Source organism: Triticum aestivum, chromosome 3D (genome assembly GCF_018294505.1).
Source record: "Triticum aestivum cultivar Chinese Spring chromosome 3D, IWGSC CS RefSeq v2.1, whole genome shotgun sequence".
Lineage (NCBI taxonomy): Eukaryota > Viridiplantae > Streptophyta > Magnoliopsida > Poales > Poaceae > Triticum > Triticum aestivum.
In genome coordinates this window covers 125070136-125091477 of record NC_057802.1, presented here as the reverse complement: position 1 = coordinate 125091477, position 21342 = coordinate 125070136, and the positions used below count along the sequence as shown (strand labels likewise).

The 21342-nt window shown below is 49.7% G+C and overlaps 1 protein-coding gene across 3 annotated transcripts; it reads right to left on the bottom strand.

Moving 5' to 3' along the window:
* Nucleotides 1–202: 202 nt before the first annotated feature.
* LOC123077824 (tRNA (guanine(37)-N1)-methyltransferase 1) lies at nucleotides 203–20498 on the bottom strand. 3 transcript variants are annotated; one of them, XR_006436841.1, is made up of 10 exons: nucleotides 19669–20498; nucleotides 19360–19458; nucleotides 15274–15393; nucleotides 15017–15183; nucleotides 13288–13361; nucleotides 12849–12991; nucleotides 12103–12214; nucleotides 1159–1231; nucleotides 635–744; nucleotides 364–536 (listed from the first exon to the last, which is right to left on the bottom strand). XR_006436841.1 is itself a non-coding variant. In XM_044500155.1 (9 exons), the coding sequence occupies exons 1-9, from the start codon at nucleotides 20422–20424 to the stop codon at nucleotides 390–392; spliced, it is 1728 nt and encodes a 575-aa protein (XP_044356090.1). In that variant the 5' UTR covers nucleotides 20425–20498; the 3' UTR covers nucleotides 203–389. The 3 variants fall into 3 exon arrangements, 1 of the variants encoding a protein (XP_044356090.1); XM_044500155.1 differs by lacking the exon at nucleotides 1159–1231 and having other exon boundaries at nucleotides 203–536; XR_006436842.1 differs by lacking the exon at nucleotides 12103–12214.
* Nucleotides 20499–21342: the final 844 nt, after the last annotated feature.

Sequence of the window (21342 nt, the reverse complement as noted above, 5' to 3'; positions counted from 1 at the left end):
ATCCCTTTAGCTAATTTAGCTCTTAATACAGGATCATTTAAGTCTGATTTCTTTGTTATTGGGATAGGTGAACTCTTTAGGATCCATCCCCCAAAGGAACCGGACATGAGAATTTATCATCATCCGGCTCAAGCAAGAGTGAAAGAAATAAGACCGCGGAAGATCCTTGATAGAATTAAGGTTTATAATGACTCAATGACTCTAGGCAAGAAAAGCTTTATCAGATTCTCTTTTCCGAAGTTGCACCTACAACTACTCATTGAAAATAATCCTATTCTTATGGGTAAATGCTCAATATCCAAGTGGGCTTACAAATTTGATCATGATCAATTGCTTTGTGGATTGTCTCATGTCAAGTCTAGTCTAGCAAGCCATCTGATTACAAATATTTAGCAGGTAATGTAATTCGCCTTTGCATATGCGACAGATTCTGGAAGGGTAAAAGACGCACAGAGCATCCATTTCCCAGGGGCAACAAGCCGTACCCTGTGCATTTCGACGCCCATCACACTGTCACACAATGCTAGATTTATCCTCTGCAATTTGGGGCATATGTGTTGATTTGGTAACACAGATAAAGAAATAACCGATTCCAGTAGAACCGAATACTGTTTGAGCTAAACATTGTATTTACCTCATGAAAGTCATATTCAGGATCCTCGGCTTTGGAGAATCCATACACATGGATCTTTGGCATGGCGATGTGTCCTGTTTGTCTGTTTCTTAAGATTCCTCTGAACACATCTACAAAAACAAGAGCAAAATTATAAGAACATTTTCCTCCAATTTTTCAAGAACATATATTGATTAGAATGAACAAAGTACATGTTTTTGGAAACACATTGGCCTGCGAAAATAATAATAAGAGGCAGGTAATTATTTCCTTGTGAGAGTATTTTCAACAATGCCTCTTCTTTCTTCGACTTCAAAAGCCATATTGCCAGTGTTCTAAAACAAGGACTTATGCGTCTGCTGTCCCTGCTTTATATGGATATATGGACTTGGAATGCCTTGTCCCAGGACAACTAATTTGGAATAGGCTCGTCAAACATATTCAGTGTAAATCAACATCTAGTTAATTAAATCCCTTTACAAAAAGAAATGGTACGGTGCTAGTAGCAATAACATGATAATGGACAGCGAGTTCCAAATTTGCACCTTTGGTTTACAGGATTCTGAAAACGCGGGAATAAGGAAAGTGTGAGATTCAGATGTCATGCATGTTGAAATCCTACATGAATTGAAACACATATGGGTCATCAAAATTGTTCGATGTCGTCGCAAAAAAAAGCACAGGAACTTTCATGTCATAGGAACAAAGCAAATCTTCCATGAGGTTGCGCCAATGGAAATATTCCTTCAAAATTGCGTACAAGGTAGACAATAGGAAAATCCCTGCAGTTCATAATCCTACAAGCCAGACAAGCATCAGAGGAAAAAATCCTCATGAATAGATCCTCTGCAATTCCTATAAAATCCTATGAACCAAAGAGGCCGGCCTCTATTTTTCGAGAAAACACAAAAGAGTTTGCGTTTCATTTCATTGAACAGGAAGAGAACAGCAGTACAGGTACAACCTCCCAGGAGGAGGAGGAGGGACACACGCACACACACCATCGTCCTCACCGACGAGCAGGTGAGGAGGTGCTACCAACTACAGACCGCAATGACGAAAGGTCTTGCCTTGTCCAGCCTCCAACCATGAATGGCGAGGAAGCTAGACACAGAGCCTCAAGGCCGCGTCACAGCTGTTGCCAGGCGCCTCCGAAGAAGACCGCATCTCCAGGGCTGTCCGAGCCAACGTACCTTCCACCCATATGTGCCTAGGAGATGGCAGGTGGATGGCAGGACCCAGCCAAAACTAGCGAAGCCATCGTCTTGGACATGCCGGCGCAGGCGTACATGGCGCCCCGGACGCCCACGCTCTATGCTGCAACCCTCATCACAGCATCGCATTACCAGCAAACCTCGCCGGAAAGACCAGGGAGGCCACCATCTCCAGCTGCCGCGTCAGGGACTCCAAGTGCGACCCAAGCAGCGCCTTCAAGAAGGGAACGGCGCTGCGACGCCGCCGCTGCCTTGTCCAGAGAACCGGACCAAGGGTTTCCCCTAGTGCTCGAGGAGAGGATCCAGTCCGGGCCATGACAGCGCCTCCATGGAGGTAACGGCACCTTCAGGTGTCGCCGTTGTCAGCGCAGGCCATCGCCGCGCAGGGATTTTGCCCAGCCAAGACCAGAACCCCAAACAGCCGAAGCAGAGCAGACAGGAGACGGGGAAGCAGATCACCGGAGAGGACCACCAGCACTGAAAGGGAAACCACGTATCGTCACCGTCAATGTAGGGAGGCACAAGCCAGTGCAGAGCAGCAACTGCCGGATGGCTGCCAGACAAGGCCAGCCACCGCAGGGGGACGCGTCGAGCAGGGCTAGTGGCACCGTCGCGGGGACCTGCCACATGCACCTTGCCGTCGCCGTCCATGGCCGCCGCCGCACCGGCCCACAGCCTCCGCCGCCCGGATCCGCCGGGGCACAGCCAAGCAGCCGCAGCCGCGCCTCCAAAGGGTAGCACCGCGCCGCCCACGTGCTCGCCATGCCAGGTCCAGAGGCCCGACCCTCTGGATCTGGGGCCGCCGTCGCGAAACCCTAGGCCCGAAGAAGCACAGCTCCGTCAGCCTCGTCGAGCCCCACGCTCCGAGGGGGGAGGCCGCCTGGGAGCGAAGTCCTGCCGCCGCCGGATCCGCCAGGGCTTTGCCCGGCGGCGGCAGGTGGAAGGGGAGCAGGAGGGGAGGGAGCGCTCGGGGGCTGCGTCGCCTCCAAAGTCGCCCGTGGGGAAGGCGGCGCGAGGGGGGGGGGCTTGACATTCAATCAGGCCGACCTGTATGATTCACAGGATTACCGAAACACAGGATTGAGCCAACACCATGCCATTTTGAATACTAACCCATAATATATGTTACTACAACCAATAACATCTTATATATGGGATAGAGGGAGTACATGACTCGAATGGTGTTTGGGAATCCTCAATCCTCCCACAATCCTTTGGAAATCCTTCAAATAAAAGAGACCCTACGTACAACTTTGGATTTAAAATCCTAGAGAACAGTTGATATTAGCTTGTGTGCCAAATAATTAAAGTATAATTCATATCGAAGAATGTAATTAGATGATGCCTTCCTATCAGTTCAATATTTTGTCCCCCATTTAACTATTTGGCTTCGTAGTTTTCACTGAATAGTTGTTATCCGGACAATGATGCATTAAACAATTTTCTTTTGGCAAACGTCAACTGTGATTATATTGAGCACAAAGACTACAGAGTTACATCCAGAATTACAAAGTGAGCAGCATGAAAAAAGGAAATTACATGTATGCCCCTCATAAACTGTGACTAATATGCATTGAACACCATGCCTCAAGAAACATATCTCCAACTGCCAGTGGAGCTACAGTCAACTGGCTGGGCAGGCCACAGCCCAGGTTGGCTCCAACGTGGCTCCGCTCCTGCCAACTGCCACCGCGACACTCCCTGTCTTCCGCGCATCCACACAGGCTCCTCGTCGCCAAGTCTCGCCGCTGGCAGCCACTTATTAGCCTATATGCCCAAAAGCAACCCGTGGCCGCCGACCGAGGAAAATTGATCAGCAACAATATCTTGGCCACCACTGGCGAAACAGAGATCACGTGCTTCAGACCTGGTCACCGCCGGCAAAACGAGGATGATGACGGACAGAATGTCTCCAAGCAAGGAGGGAAAGGGATATACATTGTTGCCAATGAATTTGTTGAACACCATGCCATAGCGATCGAAAGGGCTAAAAGAGCACCCGAGACGCTCAAAATGAAGGATGATACTCTTGGACCTTCCGATGTCAACGCGTCCACTGGGAAGAGAAGGATAGAAGGGCTCAGACAGCCACAGCTAACAGCAGATCAAAAAAGCACCTGCACTGGGCATGAACTTCCAGCCCGAAGGAGAGGAAGGGCATCTCCAGCGCAAAGAGAAAGCATAAGAAGCATTGCCAGGGAAAAGAGGAAAGGGGCTGTGGATCTGAATAGAAGAGTATGCTTCTCTCCTGAACAAACCTTCCAAAACCAGACAGAAGCTTAAGCGAGGAACAGAGAACTCGCCGCAGATTAAAAGCTTTGAGTATCCAAACGAGTCAATGTCGCCACAGATGACAGAGAAGTACAAGCACAGGTCACCAGTGTCCGCTGACTCGGATTAGGATTTCTCAACAGAGAAACGCAGATCAACTTCTCATCAATGCAGAAGATAAGGATGAAACCTTCTGAGGCAAGGGCTGGAGCCAAAGGCATGGATTAAACAGAGCAAACGTGCCGAGGCCTGAAATCAATCCGCACTAAACTCTTGGAAATCAAATTAGAAGCAAAGTAAGCAGGTCGTCGGGGGAAAAGATGTGGGATTTCAAGATCAGACAACCAGGTACAGAAGCAAGAACAGAAACAGGGGGGTTTAATGGACACAAAAAGGGGGAGAGAGGATGACCACAGGCTGCTGGCACAGGCCCAAGCTCCGATCCCCATCAGCAAGCCAAGAGGAAGGAAGAAGAATTGAATCCAGCAGAGCAGATGAGGTTATTGAAGGGATACCAGGCAAACTATGGCAGAGCTGAATCTGAGGAGCGGCGACGCCGAGAATAACCATGACCAGTGCGCAGAGCCGCCTCCAATCCACAATCAGCACCGAAAAGCTGCCGTTTAGGAAGCAAACTAAGCGGATTAACACAGGGGTCTGGAATGCCGAGACGCGCTGGCAGAGAAGAAGAGAGAGGCAACTGGAATTGGGTGAAGGAAAACGAGGGGAGAGAGACAAGACAGGAGAGAATGTGTTTCAATCCCTGTTAAACAATATGTATGTATTTGCATGAAATGAACCTGTTATTGTCTTGTCCCACGGGAACTGGCTCATTTGGTCCTAGCCACCGATCACACACTAAATGTTTCAGATGGTGAAATTCAACAGATATTTTCGTCATCTATCATTGGGTACTAGTACGAGTCATCCCTAAGAAATGTTCAGAGAACCAACAACCACACATAACTCTCCGCTTTTTTAGGACGCAGACATTTCAGAAGTTAAACAACCTCTCACCCTGTTGTTGTTTGTATCGGCATAGTAACCGTCGACGGGTGATTGTCGATATCGGAACTACGATGAACTCCTAGATTGTTTGGCCAGGGTTGAAATACTCCACTCATTCCATGCAACACGGCAAGGCAATTTACCCGGGTTCGGGCCACCGCGAGGTGAAACATCCTACTCCTGCTCTTGTGTTCTTGGTGTCTATTGATCTTATAGAATTTCAGCTAGCCTATTACAACCTGCCTACTACAAATGGCGACGGCTCCAGCGACCCGGAGTCCGAATGGCCAAAAAGGAGGCCATACCATGACGTGCGCCACTGTAGGCTCACCTGCCCTCCAAGACCTCCCATCAATTGTCTCCTCACCAAGGTCAGGACACATCCATACACTTGCCCACTCCGACACGCATCCTGACGTCGCACCTGCCACTGCATGGTCTTCTTCAGTCATGTCCTCCCTTTGTCCTCGGGGATGATTGGATTTCAAGGGTGGTCCTTGCTCCCCAAGGAGGGGAGAACACCCAATGACGGATCTCTCGGGCACCCCTTCAGAGTCCGTTTAGCTGGACCTCAGGTACGGTGGCACCATGGTGGCTTCCCCGGGAAGGACCCAAGGGAACCCCGCCGACAGTAGCCCCCGGCCCCACCACTCGGGCATGATTGCATAGACAACGGTTGTTGTGGAAGGGTGGGTGGGCCCACCATAAGGGGGAAGCCGATGCCGGCGCCATCCAGTTCACACCAACAGTGGGTGCTACCTTAAACGAGGCGTCTCCTCGATCCTTGGGCACGCACCGTTGAACCGCCATCCACCTCCACGAAAAGCGGACGTGGAAGCAGTAATGGGGGAGGGACTTCTAGTACGAGAACCCCGCCCCTCTGTTGCATATAACCAGGCGCTCCAATCTCGCGGGTCATCCATTGGTTCCAAACTTTAGCCCAAACCAGCACATCCGAACGCGCCTTTGGTCTTCATCTCTCCCTACTAGGGTCATGGCCCCTGCAAAACCTTCCTCCAAAGCGGCAAAGGCAAGGCTCTCGGTGCCTCGCCGTCGTCCACCGGCAGTGTTCCCCCCTCTCCGCCACCTTCGCCGCGGTTTGGGGACGCTCTCCTCCCCAAATCTCGCTTCCCGAATTAGGAAGCGCGAGATGGGATGCGGCTGATGATTGTTTCTACCGGCCGCCCTCGAGCAATGGGGGTTCTACCAACGACTCTCCCACCCCGCCCGGACGCCAATGAGACCATGATATTCATGGGCCATATTGTGGCCGGCCTTCTCCCCTCTTTTTCTTCATTGCCATCTTGGAGAGCTACAACATCTACTCTTCACCTCACCCCCAATTCTGTCCAATTCCGCCGTGATCTTGTCCGCCTTCGCCCATCTGTGCGAGATGTTCGTCAGGGTTATGCCCTTCGTGGCGCTCTTCCGCCACTACTTCACTCTCCGCATGTCAAGCGGGGAGAGCGCCGTTGGTTGCTGCTATTTCCGCTTCCGTAATAAGCTCGACGCCCAATACATCGATCAGACACTCCGGAGCAAATGGGAGGAGACCTTGGCTGAGGAATGGTGCTACATCAAGCCCCCCCCCCGCCTGCGGCAACCTCGCCTGGCGCTTCCGCTTGCTGAGTCCTCGGACGACGAGCAGCTGAGCCCGATCACGACGCGGATCATGGAGCTCAAAAGGCGCGGGTGCACTGTGAGATGGTGGTGGCGGATTTCCTCCACCGCCATTTGATGTTGCTGCAGGACAGTAACTGCCCCGCGCGGTAGTAAACCAGAATCGAGGATATCGGTCACATTCCCCTCTAGGGCCCGACAGTGTGCTCGACCTTGGGCAGCCCGGTGCATGTAGCTCCCGCTTGCGCATGGTCCGGGGAAGGGACCGACCACTTTGGGTCTATTGTACGCAGCCTTTCCCTACATTTCTGTAAGAGGCTGTTTCCAGGACTTGAACCCGTGACCTCATAATCACAAGGCAACAGCTTTACCACTGGCAGTTGCTCAGCTCGCACAAGAGCGCCACCCTTCTGGCCAATGTCTTGCCCCTTTGCGACGATCCCACCAGCACCATGATTCGTCGAGGACTTCCTCGACACTCGCGGAATACGAGCACTAGCAGACCAAAATCTTGTGACCCGCCGGCGACGGGGCCAACGGTGTAGGGCCAGCATGACCCTGCCGCTCGCCTGGGCCACCCGAAGAGACCACACCAACAAGTTCCGACGACAGCTCCCTCCCCGTCGCCACCCGCCCCAACCGAGGGTCTGGAGGGAGAAGATGGTCAGAGCGGCAATGCTTCTCGATGGGTTCATCGCCTGGTCGCAGGAGCTTTCCGATCCTTTCTCTTTTCTGTGACTTGGAACTTACGTCGAGGAGCTGCTGACATTCGTCATACCACCCAGGCTGGCCAAGAGGGTGAGGGCTCTTTAGCCCGGGGAAGCCACATCCGGGACCGTCACAGCCCCTGAGCCCCTGAACACCCCCGCGAATGACGCGAACACGGAGTTCCCGGAGGTCCCCTTGCCTGTCGGGGATCCCAGACTTCCTAGTCCTGACAGCATGTCCCCGCGCCTGACATGGAGCCCGAGCACCCAGGGGCTGGGGACAACGAGGTAGAGAGGGCACGTGGGGAGGCCTTGGAGCCGGCAGTGAAAACCGAGGCATCCTTGGGGCCAAAGGTACCACTTGCAGAGGCCAATGGACCCGAACAGACCCCTTCACTCTCGACGCACCATGAAGGAAACAAGACCCCTGGGCCCATGGCGATGCCCCTAGACGACGCGACTCAGGAGAAAGTGACGGAGGAAGCCTCCGCGCCGCCTGGGTCGCCGAAGATCGCGACGGTGGTCGGAGTCGCGGACGCGACCGGTGTGGGAGATGATGCGCCCTCCTAACCTCCTCGGTGTTGACGAGCACCACCCTCGATGCCACGGACACGAGGAAAAAGGCGGTGGAGACCCGCAGAGTGATCCTATCAACTGGGGGTGCGGAAACTATCGGTATGGGGGAAAACGCCAAGGCCGAGCCTGAGGATGATCCCCTCTTGTGGCCCCGATCGGAGACTTTTCCATGGTCGCCGCGGGGGTAGGAGTCGAGGAGGATGGGAACCTTGAGAAGGTTGCAGCGGATTGGTGTTGAGGCCACAGCCGCGGCGTCAGCGCCATCCCCAGAGGACGTTACGGCCAAGGCTTCGGCGATGGAGATGGCAGGATCAAAGCCCCTCCAAGGAATTGACCGAGCGCTGTCAGGGGCAGGGTGATGACTATGCCCGCCGCCGTGGACGGGAGCAGGGTTGGGACGCCGCCCTGACCATCAGGAGCCTCGATGGCGACGCCGCCTGGGGTTGTCGCGGATCCATCCTTGCTTGATTTGTGCATGCCCAGCAATACCAGGCACGCACCATCTGGTGGTGCATGGCCGCCGCCTCCCCCCAACGAGCTTTTCGATCGAGGCCACAAAGCTGTGTGGGAGCTTGAACGGTTCTTCGCCGAGGTGGCTGCCCTTGAGGCAGAGTTCCAAAAACGCCTGGCCGCCACCCATGCTCGTCTCTCTGCGGACTCTGAAAAACTCCAGGCAGAAGGCCTTTTCCCAGAGGATCCAGGAGGTCGTCGAGCAGGAGCAGGAGATTCTCTCTGAGGCGCAGCGCCTGACTGCTTTCGAGGCAGATGTCCATGTGTGTGGGATGAAGTGATTGCCCACTGCAACGCCTGTGTACTTGAGCGTGAGCAGTGGGCGTCCCAACGGGAGGATCTGATATCCCTTCGTGAGGCTGCCATCCGAACGAGGAAGAGCTAGCCCAGTAATCGGTACAACTCTCCAAGGAGAGAAGCCTCAAGGCACGGGAGCTCGAGCTCGAGGGCTTTGTCGAAGCTCGTATTACCGACGTGTGCCGCTCCTTCGATTCAAAACTCGAGAGCCAGGAGCTTTGACACCAGGAGAAGGTTTGTCGCATAGAGAAGGGGCAGGCAAAGAAGAGCCGCTACACCGAGACCCTGGAGAAGAAGCTGGTGGCAACCAAGAAAGCTCGGGATGACCTTGGCGCCCTCCTGTCGATCAGCGACCACGCCAAGCAAGACCTGTACAAGGAGGTTGAGCCAGCGTACCGAAGCGGAGGGGCACAAGGAGAGGGCTGACACCCACCAACGGTTGTACCAGGAGCTTAGCACGGCGAGGACGGAGAGTCTTGTCGCGTTGCGCCTCTCCTTTAGCCGCGTGGATGCCGACGTGATGGGGGCTGAGTTCGAGCTCATCGTCATACGCACAACAATGGAGGGCATTGTGGGGATCGCAGACGGCCTTGAGAGATTTGCAACTGGTCTTCGTGCCTTCTTCACGACCATCCGACAGGTGACGGACAAGGAGTGTCGCGGCCTGGCCGCCACGGTGGTTGAGCACGTGCTAGCCAGTTACCACGATCGCGACTCCCAATTTACGGTGGAGCCAACGCACCTGGGGCCGGTACACGAGGCGGCAACTCGTGATCGTGAAGCAGTCTGGGCCGTCGCCACGGAGGTTGCCCGCCGCTTCTGTCGTTGTGAATCTGCGGGGTCGGGTGGAGCCACTGTCGAGGCTGACGATAGTGCCCAGGGGCACTCCTGAGTGCGCTAGTGCGCACCACCTCCCTCACTCTTTCTTCTTGCTTCTGGGGCCAGAGAGCTTGTGTAAAAAAAACTTATCGCGCGACTCTTCGCTACTTCATGGTTAGTGTGCATTTTCTCTTTTATCTGTAATGAACGTGGAGGTTCGGCTGTTATTACAAACAGCCATTGACATCCATCCTCTGCGGTATCTTATGTCACTTTTCCCCCACATCTCTTTGGGCCCCGAGCACGTGTGCCTGCCGCGAGATGCCTAAGCCAGACTTGAAAGCAAAAACGAGGAGAGCATCGCTTCTCAGGGGTGTTGCACCCCCGGACGCGCCTGTCCAAGGGCGCCCTTTCTGACAGGTAGCGTACGGCAGTGAGCGGAATGACATCAAACAAGCAAACTTGGGCGAGGGAAAAAACTGCAAGATTTTGTCCTGTGAGGTTTCTGCTTTCGGATCAGGCCCCGACGTTGTCGCGGCTCAGCCTAGGTCGCCTTCTGCACCTTCTCATGTGTTCCTACACATGCAGAAAGTGCCCTAACGGCGGCTATTATGCCGCTGTGAGGTCGGCCATCACTTGGGCTTGACCGATCAAACTATCATAGAGAACACCAAGTTCCTTTAACACGTCGCGACACTGCCCGAGAGAGCGCAGTGGTGCCCGAGGTCAACCCCAAGCACAGTCACCTTGTTGCCATGTTATGGGGAAAGGCCATGCATTTCTCATGCTAGCTTGATCATGGCGAGCCTTTTGTTGAGACCAGGGCCTACAGCTGGCCATAGACAATGATCTGCCGATAGGTGAAGACCCCAAAACTAATGCAATGCATAATCGAAGGAGAAACATATGGGTGCACACATGGTACTTCTGCCCGAAGCGACCCTTCAGGACCACGTTCTTTGTCCTCAAGAGTCGAAGCTGCCATGCCTGGTGTCACGGTCGTCCCTGAGACGCACAGGGTCCCTTGCAGGGACACAAGAGTCAAGGGAGCCCCCGGGGCCTATGCCAACGAGCTTTGAAGTGCCACCGCCGTATTACGCTTGTGAGCCGTCGCGCCAAGGCGACGACAGTCGCCACGAGCGGGGGGCGCACCCCGCACGCGAGTTGCCACGCGCGCCGTGATGTTGCTCCACCCTTAGAGATGCCCCACCGGGTTGTCGGCACTAGGCGTCGGCATCGCTACACGCGTGGTTCTCAAGCTGGCATGTTTGCTGGAGAAGATTGGAGCCTTAACCCCCCACCTAGCGCGCCAGATGTCGACGGGTGATCGTCGATATCGGAGCTATGATGCAACTCTTAGATCGTCCGGTTAGGGGTTAAAACACTCCCTCACTCCGCGCAACACGGGAAGGCAATTTACTCGGGTTCGGGCCACCGGCGAGGTGTAACACCCTACTCTTGCCCTTGTGTTCTTTGTGTCTATTGATCTGGTAGAATTTCAGCTAGCCTATTACACTGCTACAAATGGCATCTGCCCCTTTTATACTTGGAGGGCCCTAGCGATTCGGAGTCCAGACGGTCAGAAAGGAGGCCATACCATGATGTGCACCACTGCAGGCTCACCTGGCCTTCGAGACCTCCCATCAATCGTCTACTCACAAAGGTCAGGACACATTTCATACACTTGCCTACTCCGACACGCATCCTGACGTCGCACCTGCCATAGCATGGCCTTCTTCAACAATGTCCTCCCTTTGTCCTCGGGGATGATTGGACATGACGGGTGGTCCTTGCTCCTCAAGGGGAGAACGCCTGACGGAGATCCCCCGAGCACCCCTTCAGAGTCCGTTGGGCCAGACCTCAAGTACGGTGGCACCATGGTGGCTTCCCCAGGAAGGACCCGAGGGAACCCCGTCTTTGACCCCGCCGACAGCAACTAGGCCATGAACTTTAGGTCTCAAAGGAAGTCGAATCCAGTACTAGGACCACCAGAGCAAGGGCCTTTCTTTGTCACATCACAAACAAAAGTATTTATGCTTCTACTCTGATAGATTTTACAAATTTGTGTTTACAACATGTTTCCTCAACTATAGAAGTTCAATCTAGAGCAGCGTGTTCTTCATTTCACATGTTAATTTTCCCTTAGGTCAAGCTGGCTACGCAGAAAGCTGCTCATGTGCCAGAGCTGTGGCTTGCAGACTAGAGCAACTCCAAACAGTCCAAACAAGCGCACTTTTGTTTTTCTCGTATATCTTAATAAAACATAAATACCTAAGGTGATGAGAAAGAGTGAGCAACGGAGGAGACATAGGTTAACTCAGTGCATATGATCCTTTGCAGTATAATTTCCAAAATCCCACACAGCATGTTGAACGAGGTTTCACCCAGGAAAATTATTAATAGTAAAGCCAATCCGGCTTACACCATTAAAAAGAAAATAGGTAACTACTCAGGAAAGTACAATCACCTAAAAATTCTGCAGCATCCTTGGGCAAATTCATTACTACTTGTGTGACTGGATGCACATGTTGGCTTGAGTACATCGCATTAACAAACCTTCTGGCATCCATGTTATATACCTGGTTAACAGAAGATTACTAGCAACTTTCACCTCAAACTCATGAAGACGCAAAAAATACTAAACATTGAATTATACCTGGCATATACTCTCGTCCATACCAGAATACTAATGCTAATTATGCTAAGAAAGAAGACTGAAAATAACTTAGATTCATTCATCGCTTCATTGATAATGGAGTATACGTCCTCCTTTATATACGGATTCTGATCTTATCCCCTTGGACAGTATCTTCAATTCTTCTATGGGATGTATAACTAAAAGCTAGGAACAATATTTATCAACACTAGTCAGCATGGTAGGTACCATACAGAAGATGGCCTGCTTGGCTTGAAGGGAGGAGATCATGGACTATGAGGAAGAGCCTTGGGAAAAACCAGATTGATCTATTTTATTGCTTAATTCTGAAAGGTAGGTCAACTACCAAATAGATAGTTATATTAGCCCTGATAGAACTCAATAGTATATATCTAATAGATAATATAATTTTATCCAAATAAATACTGCAGCTAACTATAACGACTAGCACAGCTAATGCTAATAAGTGGCCTACATCTCCCACATAGATCTAGACAAACAAAATAAATGCACTGGTGCTACCCTAGCATATTTTGAAGTACAATTGTGGCAATTACCTCAATTTTTCTCTCAAGTTTGTTAAGAACAATGTTTTGCTCAAGGTACTCGACTGCAGCTGGGTTTAGGTCATTTGCATAAACATATTTGACTTTTTTTGCAGCTGAAATTGCTATTGGCCCAACACCAGAGAATACATCACCTGCATGAGGATAAAACATCAAATAGTTAGTTGTGCAAGGGGAAGCAAGGTTAAGCGAAAAGCTCAGTTTAGCGAAATGGTCAGTTTCAACACGACATTAGCAACATTAAGTTCTATAGTTTATTGACAATTATTCTACAACTTAATGATGCATGAATTAGGGCCAATATGGGCAATGTAGCCTGAGCGGAGTTCCATCATGTTATATTGTGGGACTACGAAAACTAAGTTCAGTAAACTAACACCAGCATTCACCAAAACTATATATACTCAAAACAAGCAGAGCTGGAACTTACATACAACATCAGAATTTTGAAAGATATTGTTGACAAGCCTCTGCCTTTCTGTTGATAATCTAGAATTCCAATAGCTGTACCAGCCATCATAAGTCATTAATATTGGAAAGAAAAACATTATAAAATTGGAAAACAAACAAAAAATTTAACACTTAATCAGCGCTACTACTTAAGGAAGATAAAAACATACTCCCTCCGATCCATATTACTTGTCGCTCAAAGGGATGTATCTAGCACAGAAATACATCTAGATACATCTATTTCAGGGACAAGTAATTTGGATCGGAGGGACTACTTAATTTTAGAAACCAGGCACGAGCAAGACACAAGATTATAGTAACAGGTTTTCAGGTTCAGACATTGTGTCAACAGCATAGAGTATTGTGTATTCAGTGCTGCCTTCTCCAGTTCTCCACTCTCCAAGGCCCAAGCAAATGGAATTCACACTTCAGAAACAAGTATACTTTGAACCAGACACCGTCTCCCAGTTTTCCTCAATAATATTGAAGGCAATTTTGCTCCAATGACAACAATCTAAAAGTAAGCTGCTTCTTTCATCCGGAAAAAACTTTTATAAGCCACTATTTGCCTGTATCACGCTTGATGAATTAGGATCCTTAACCAAGCAATATGTCATTTTGTGAAAATTACTGACCCACCAAAGCATCTTTTACTACTGTTGCAATTTATGACGCTCTAGATAAATTTTGTTTGTTAACAGCCCAGTTTGGCCCAGCAATGCATGGTAGTCTGGTACTGACCAAATCAAGCCTAGGAAGCCAGACATATTAATTAAGTCTAATCCTTTCGTATTGGCGAAGTGTGGAAAAAAGAACCATTATTGTTTTTGCTCCTGAGGCATTAGAACTTGCCTGATTTTGCACCATGCGTTAGCAAATCATTTCATGCCTATCTGCATGCTACTCCTTCCGTTCAGAAAACAACATACTGGACATTGGAATGTTCTCCAACATGTAACTTGAGCATCACTTTTATATTTATACCCTAGGAAAAAATAGTTAACTAGTAAACAAAAATGTATGTCCGACAAAAAGTATTACCAGTTTCACATACCCATCTTATGTAGCTTTTATTGGTGGTAAAAGTTAGAATAATTAACTAGTACATGTTATGTCATGTTTTTTAACAGAAGCAGTAAATCCTCATGATGGACATGAGAATGCACTACATTTTCAATTGACCTATTTACAGTTTTAGACGCTAGGCATACCCAAGGTTATCTAGATTAGGATGAATTTGACAAAGGCTTGACTTCTTAATAGCTTATGAATAAAAAAAGGAAAATTAGGGTTTTTTAACAATCGTGACTAGAAAAAAGTAGCTTCTTAGCCACTAAACTATGGCACAGTAGCACATCATAAAAACTGAAAGCTTCGCATTAATTGCAAATGAACTTGTATCCTTTTATGCTAACAATGAAACTAATGTTATTGTGATTTAAGATTTAAGAATGACATAAATTCCGAAATGTGGACAGAACAAACAGAACAGGTGCGGATAAGAACATACACTGTAAAAAGATCAACTTGAAAACAAAGGCCACTCTCAATCTCTATTCACAGCAACACATCATAAAAAACGAAGGCTTCACATTAGTGAACTTGCATCTTTTTATGCTAACAATTCACTAACTTTATTGTGATTTAAGAATGACAAAAAATTCGAAATGTGGCCAGAACAAACAAAAGAGGTATGGATAAGAACATACACTGTTGCAAGATCAACTTGAAAACGAAGGCCACTCTCAATAACTGTTGTAACAAGGGAATCGTGGCCAGCTAAGATTTCAAGTTGCATAGTTCTGTAATCATTTTGAATAGCATCAATCTTATTGACAACAGTTTGGATCTTTGGCTTGTTTTTGTCTAGAACGACCTGCATGTCGAATCAAGTTGTGTTCGAATTAAAAAAGAAGATCCAAAATATGGTTAAGAAACAACATACCATTATGTACTCAGAAATTACCTGAGCTATAACTGTCTTATAAGGTAAGTGTTCATCCCTCAAGTTCAAGTGGGCAATATGTCCTACTGTCTCAAAGCCTGCAGGAATGATTATCCCTTCAGGAAGTAATGCCTCCAAGACCTACACAACATAAACTGAAATCAAATTATTTAAACAATATACAAGGTGCAGAACAAGGGAGAAAATAATGCAAATTCTTCATGTGGATCACATAGATCATGGAATGGACAAATAATGATGCGAGAACATGATAGTTTTAGTCTCATATTTCCAGAACATTCACGTGAATATCTGAATTTATAGATATTTCTGTCATGATGCATTAGCTTCTGGACAGAAAACAAATGCCGCAGACTTGCCATATCAGTAGAGAAATATTAGTCAGACAACACTTCATAGGTGGCAAGTGGCAACTATCTGACCATATCTTTTTTCTTGCCAATACGATGACGCAAAAAGATATATTGATCGCATTTTCTGTGAACACATCTCTGAACCAAGAACTGAACATTACCACAACTAGAAACTGACCCAGTGTAATGACAGTTAAATCTACCTGAACAGGTTGATGTTTTTCCTGAATCCTGAATTTGCAAAGGCAGTGTTACCTGGACAACACAAGCATCAGATGCAAATACAAAATAGAAGCCCAACAATTCAATTTCCACAAGTTAGGGTTCTAGAACACCCACAAACTTAAAAAAAAAAGCCAATATACTAGAATTAATAAAAAAGGCTATTATGCTAAATTTCCATCAGTGTCCAGTTGATATTTTCCTTTAACCTGGGGAATACTCTCACGACACCGGCCCCTGTGTTGCTCTAACCTAGGGGACTCGGGCCGTGAACCAATCCCCACAGCTGCCCCCCCCCCCCCCCGACCTACTCCTTCCCATCGCCGCTGGCGAAGACGCCCCCAGGCAAAACCCATGCAGCTACAGCGGCAGCGGGGCTTGGTCAGCTTGTTGCAGCGGCGCTGCGCGCTTGTGGGCAGCAGAGCTCACAGAGGAGACGCCACGTCGTTCTATTGAACTCAGTGGAGAAACGACGGAGTTAGACTAGCGGCATGGTTAGCGTGCGGTGGCGGAGGCTCTGCAGCCGCGCGTGGGCAGGCTGGGCTTGCAGTGGTGGCTGTTGTGGGCGCACGACGGGAACGCAGAGCTGTGTGGGCGTGCTGGTGACCCAGATCCTAGGCTCGGCAGCGCCGGTGTGGTGTTGTGGGCTGGGGCCTGCGAGGAATGGTTGTTGAGGGTGCGTTGTAAGCCAGAGCAGCAGCCCTAGGTCAGTGCATCGCTGTGGTCCACAGATGATGTCGACTGCTTATATGTAGCGGCCGGAGAGACCTACAGATCCAGATGGAGGTGTGCCAGCACGCGCCTTCGAGGGCATGGCGGTGGTACATTGGGGCATGAGGTGCCATGGTGGTTGCTTCCTGGGATTGACGGAGTGGTCGATGGTGCCGATGGCTATTTTAGCAAATGTATCCGAACTTGGTGTGAAAACATAGCTCTGACCTTAGTCGGCCCTAGCGATGACAGCGCCTTAGGTGTTGTTCCCCTCCTTGGAGGCATCATCGCAGAGCTATGATCTCGCTCCTTCTGATGGGATCTTAGCTCCCTGGGTGAAGATCCAAGCTCTGGTTCTAAAGAAGCAGGCGACAGCCTCCCCATGGTTGGAAGGGCCTCAGGTCTCCTCCCATTGTCAGTTTGCCGGTGGGGATGGTGGATGCGATGGGAGGAAACCAGGGCAGCGGCTTCCGAAACCGCAATGTTTCAGAAGCCAGAGCAGCAGCTCAACCGACGTGGTGTTGTAGGATGTCGGATCTGCTAGCTTGGGTGACTTGTGCACAGCCTTGGGGCCGGTGTGTGCGCGTTACTGATGTATCAGTTTTCCTATTAAGTAACAGCTCGAAGAGGAAAAACATTTACAAAATAGAATGAAAAGAGCTTTACAATGGCAATTTTTTTCCTTCATTAGTAAACTGTGGATCCTAGGAAACTGTCAGTTCCTTGTGAATCTTAATGTTTGTTACAGAAGCTGAGTAGTCTTGCCATGCCTAGGTAACACTGCCCAAAGAAACAAAACGTATAACTATCTTTGTTTGATGCTGGAGCAAGTTTGTACATCAGCTTCAATGTACTTGTGAATTCTGTTGGAAATAAGACGCAACATGAAGCCAGTTTCAGGAGTTTAAACCCTCAACACAAATCATGCTCAAGTTTTTGTAAAGGGGGGGGGGGGGGGGGGATTTAGATTGTAAAAATAATTTTTCTCAATTGCTTAAAGGGAGCAAATGCATCAAGGACGGAGCAGGCCAACTCTTGGTGAAGGACGAGGAGATTAAGCATAGATGGCGGGAGTACTTCGACAAGCTGTTCAATGGGGAGAATGAGAGTTCTACCATTGAACTGGACGACTCCTTTGATGAGACCAGCATGCGTTTTGTGCGGCGAATCCAGGAGTCTGAGGTCAAGGAGGCTTTGAAAAGGATGAAAGGAGGCAAGGCGATGGGCCCTGATTGTATCCCCATTGAGGTGTGGAAAGGTCTCGGGGACATAGCGATAGTATGGCTAACCAAGCTTTTCAACCTCATTTTTCGGGCAAACAAGATGCCAGAAGAATGGAGACGGAGTATATTAGTACCAATCTTCAAGAACAAGGGGGATGTTCAGAGTTGTACTAATTACCGTGGAATTAAGCTGATGAGCCATACAATGAAGCTATGGGAGAGAGTCATTGAGCACCGCTTAAGAAGAATGACAAGCGTGACCAAAAATCAGTTTGGTTTCATGCCTGGGAGGTCGACCATGGAAGCCATTTTCTTGGTACGACAACTTATGGAGAGGTATAGGGAGCAAAAGAAGGACTTGCATATGGTGGTTCATTGACTTGGAGAAGGCCTATGATAAGATACCACGGAATGTCATGTGGTGGGCCTTGGAGAAACACGTCCCAGCAAAGTACATTACCCTCATCAAGGACATGTACGATAATGTTGTGACAAGTGTTTGAACAAGTGATGTCGACACTGACGACTTCCCGATTAAGATAGGACTGCATCAAGGGTCAGCTTTGAGCCCTTATCTTTTTGCATTGGTGATGGATGAGGTCACAAGGGATACAAGGAGATATCCCATGGTGTATGCTCTTTGCGGATGATGTGGTGCTAGCTGACGATAGTCAGACAGGGGTAAGTAGGAAGTTGAGTTATGGAGACAAACCTTGGAATCGAAAGGGTCTAGGCTTAGTAGAACTAAAACCGAGTACATGATGTGCGGTTTCAGTACTACTAGGTGTGAGGAGGAGGAGGTTAGCCTTGATGGCCAGGTGGTTCCCCAGAAGGACACCTTTCGGTATTTGGGGTCAATGCTGCAGGGAGATGGGGGGATTGATGAAGATGTGAACCATCGAATCAAAGCCGGATGGATGAAGTGGCGCCAAGCTTCTGGCATTCTCTGTGACAAGAGAGTGCCACAAAAGGTAAAAGGCAAGTTCTACAGGACGGCGGTTCGACCCGCAATGTTGTATGGCGCTGAGTGTTGGCCGACTAAAAGGCGACATGTTCAACAGTTAGGTGTGGCGGAGATGCGTATGTTGAGATGGATGTGTGGCCACACGAGGAAGGATCGAGTCCGGAATGATGATATACGAGATAGAGTTTGGGTAGCACCAATTGAAGAGAAGCTTGTCCAACATCGTCTGAGATGGTTTGGGCATATTCAGCGCAGGCCTCCAGAAGCTCCAGTGCATAGCGGATGGATAAAGCGTGCGGAGAATGTCAAGAGAGGGCGGGGTAGACCGAATTTGACATGGGAGGAGTCCGTTAAGAGAGACCTGAAGGATTGGAGTATCACCAAAGAGCTAGCTATGGACAGGGGTGCGTAGAAGCTTGCTATCCATGTGCCAGAGCCATGAGTTGGTTGCGAGATCTTATGGGTTTCACCTCTAGCCTACCCCAACTTGTTTGGGACTAAAGGCTTTGTTGTTGTTGTTGTTGTTGTTGCTTAAAGGGAACAAATATATTTCTGACTTCCAAAAGAAAAAAATATAGAAGTACAGATCTGATGTAAAAAAAAGTTATGGTACCTCATTCATTGGCCAGTAATCATAGAACAGGGTTAGCTGACATTGCACAAGCTCATAGGCAAAAGGTCCACCCTGGTTGGCTTCGTGTTCTAACACAACCTGCAAAAGTGGTAACTAAAACCAGTAACATATCTGCAGTTGAATAATGTATAAGGATGTACAATGTGCTGACTGCTGAGCACCAGTGCATATTGCCCCAGTCTTCATTCAGCCATTGTTCAATCTCCACAATAACATTCAATAGGAACTTCCCTAAGATGTGTTTCTACACTGAACAGATACTGTTACAAAGGCACCAGATATCATCACCTTGACGGCCTCCGGGAGCTCATCAACTCTCCTATTGGCGTGACCCTCATCCAGCAGCAGCAGCCGGGTGGGCTCCCCTCGCCACGCGCCCTTCCCGAACCCTTCCTCCCCGACTAACCCCTTCCATTCGTCTTCGTCGTCCTCCCCTCCCTGCTCCAGCACCTCCACGACATAGACCTTGTCTTTCTCGTGCTTGGTCTCCTTGCCGCCGGCTGCTCTCCCCTTCATCTCCCTTCGCGTCCGCCCGGCGGGCCGTGACATCTTGGCGAGGATGGGGAACTCCACGAAGCCGCGGGCATTGAACTCGCGGGCCAGCTTCTCGCGGCGCGCCACCGCGGTCGGCGGGAGGGCGGAGGAGGACCCGGGTGACGTGGGGAGAGATACGAGGCCGTCGCCGTCGTCGTTGGAGAGACGGGCGATGTTGCGGACCCGGGGCCAGTTGAGCAAGTGTCCGCGAAGGCGGCGCTCGAGGGACGCGCAGGCGGCGGCGGGAACGCGGAGGGCCGCGAGGTCGAATGTGCGCGAGAAGGAGAGGGGCGCTTCGGGAGGATGGCCGGTCGTTGGGCGGCCGCGGCGGAGCGAGGGGCCGTGGGGAGGAGGTTGGGGAGGCGGGGTAGGGGCGGCTTGTGAGGTGGAGGCAGTGGCGTAGAGGGATTTGGGGTTGAGGCGGAGAAGGACGGGGCCAGAGGTGAAGCGGCGGAGGCGAGGGAGGAGGCGGTGAGGATGGAGTCGGAGGAGCGGCGGCGGCATCGCCATGGAATAGGGGGTGAAGCAGGGGAACTGGACTCGGATCAGGTACAGGTTAGAGCAATGGTATAATTTGTCCTGAAGAAGATCAGATCCGTTTATTCTTCTTCTTTTTTGAGCTTGATGATCAGGTCCGTTTATTCGAAATCTCTCCGACCCTCCCAAACCTGTGCCATTTTTTTTAGGGGTACCTGTGCCATTTGTTGGGCACGCCTATACCTCGCCTGTAGCGAGTTTGTTTTTTTGGAAGAGTGCCTCGCCTCAGCGCCCCATGTAAATGAGCTAGGCCCCAGTGCGGGACAGTACACACTGCCACACACCAGCCACGTTATGTACTTTTTTATTTTTTATTTTAAACTTTTCTTTATATTTCCCAAAAGTAAATATATATTCCAAATTTACTTACTGAATTTTCAAAAGTCAAAATAGCACGATAAAAAATGTTAATGCGGTGTTAAAAAATATTCATGCAACTTTTAGAAAATGTTGATAACATTCAGAAAAATGTTTATACAATGTAAAAAAATCACAAGATTCAAAAAAATGTTCCGTACCATTTAAAAAATGTATGCGGCATTAAAAAACTAGTCATGCCTCCAAATTTCACCACCAAGCCCGTGGATTCACCTCCCCTTTGCATGTCGCTCCAGCAGCGAGGAGGGGAAACCCGGTGCCTCCGCTCCAGTTAGGGTTTTTTAGTCCTTGCATGTGCGGCGCCCGAGAAAATGGCGGCGCTTCTTCTTTGAGATTGTTTTCCCAGGGCCGGCCCTGGGCCAGGGCAGCAGGGGCGACGGCCCGGGGCCCAGCCAAATTAGGGGCCCCGACCTAGTGTGCTGCAGTGTATATATAGATATGGGCCTTGATGAAATGCTAAATAAAAACGAAAGATTCTGTAGGCAGGGAGGCCCATCTCCAGCAGAAGCCCAA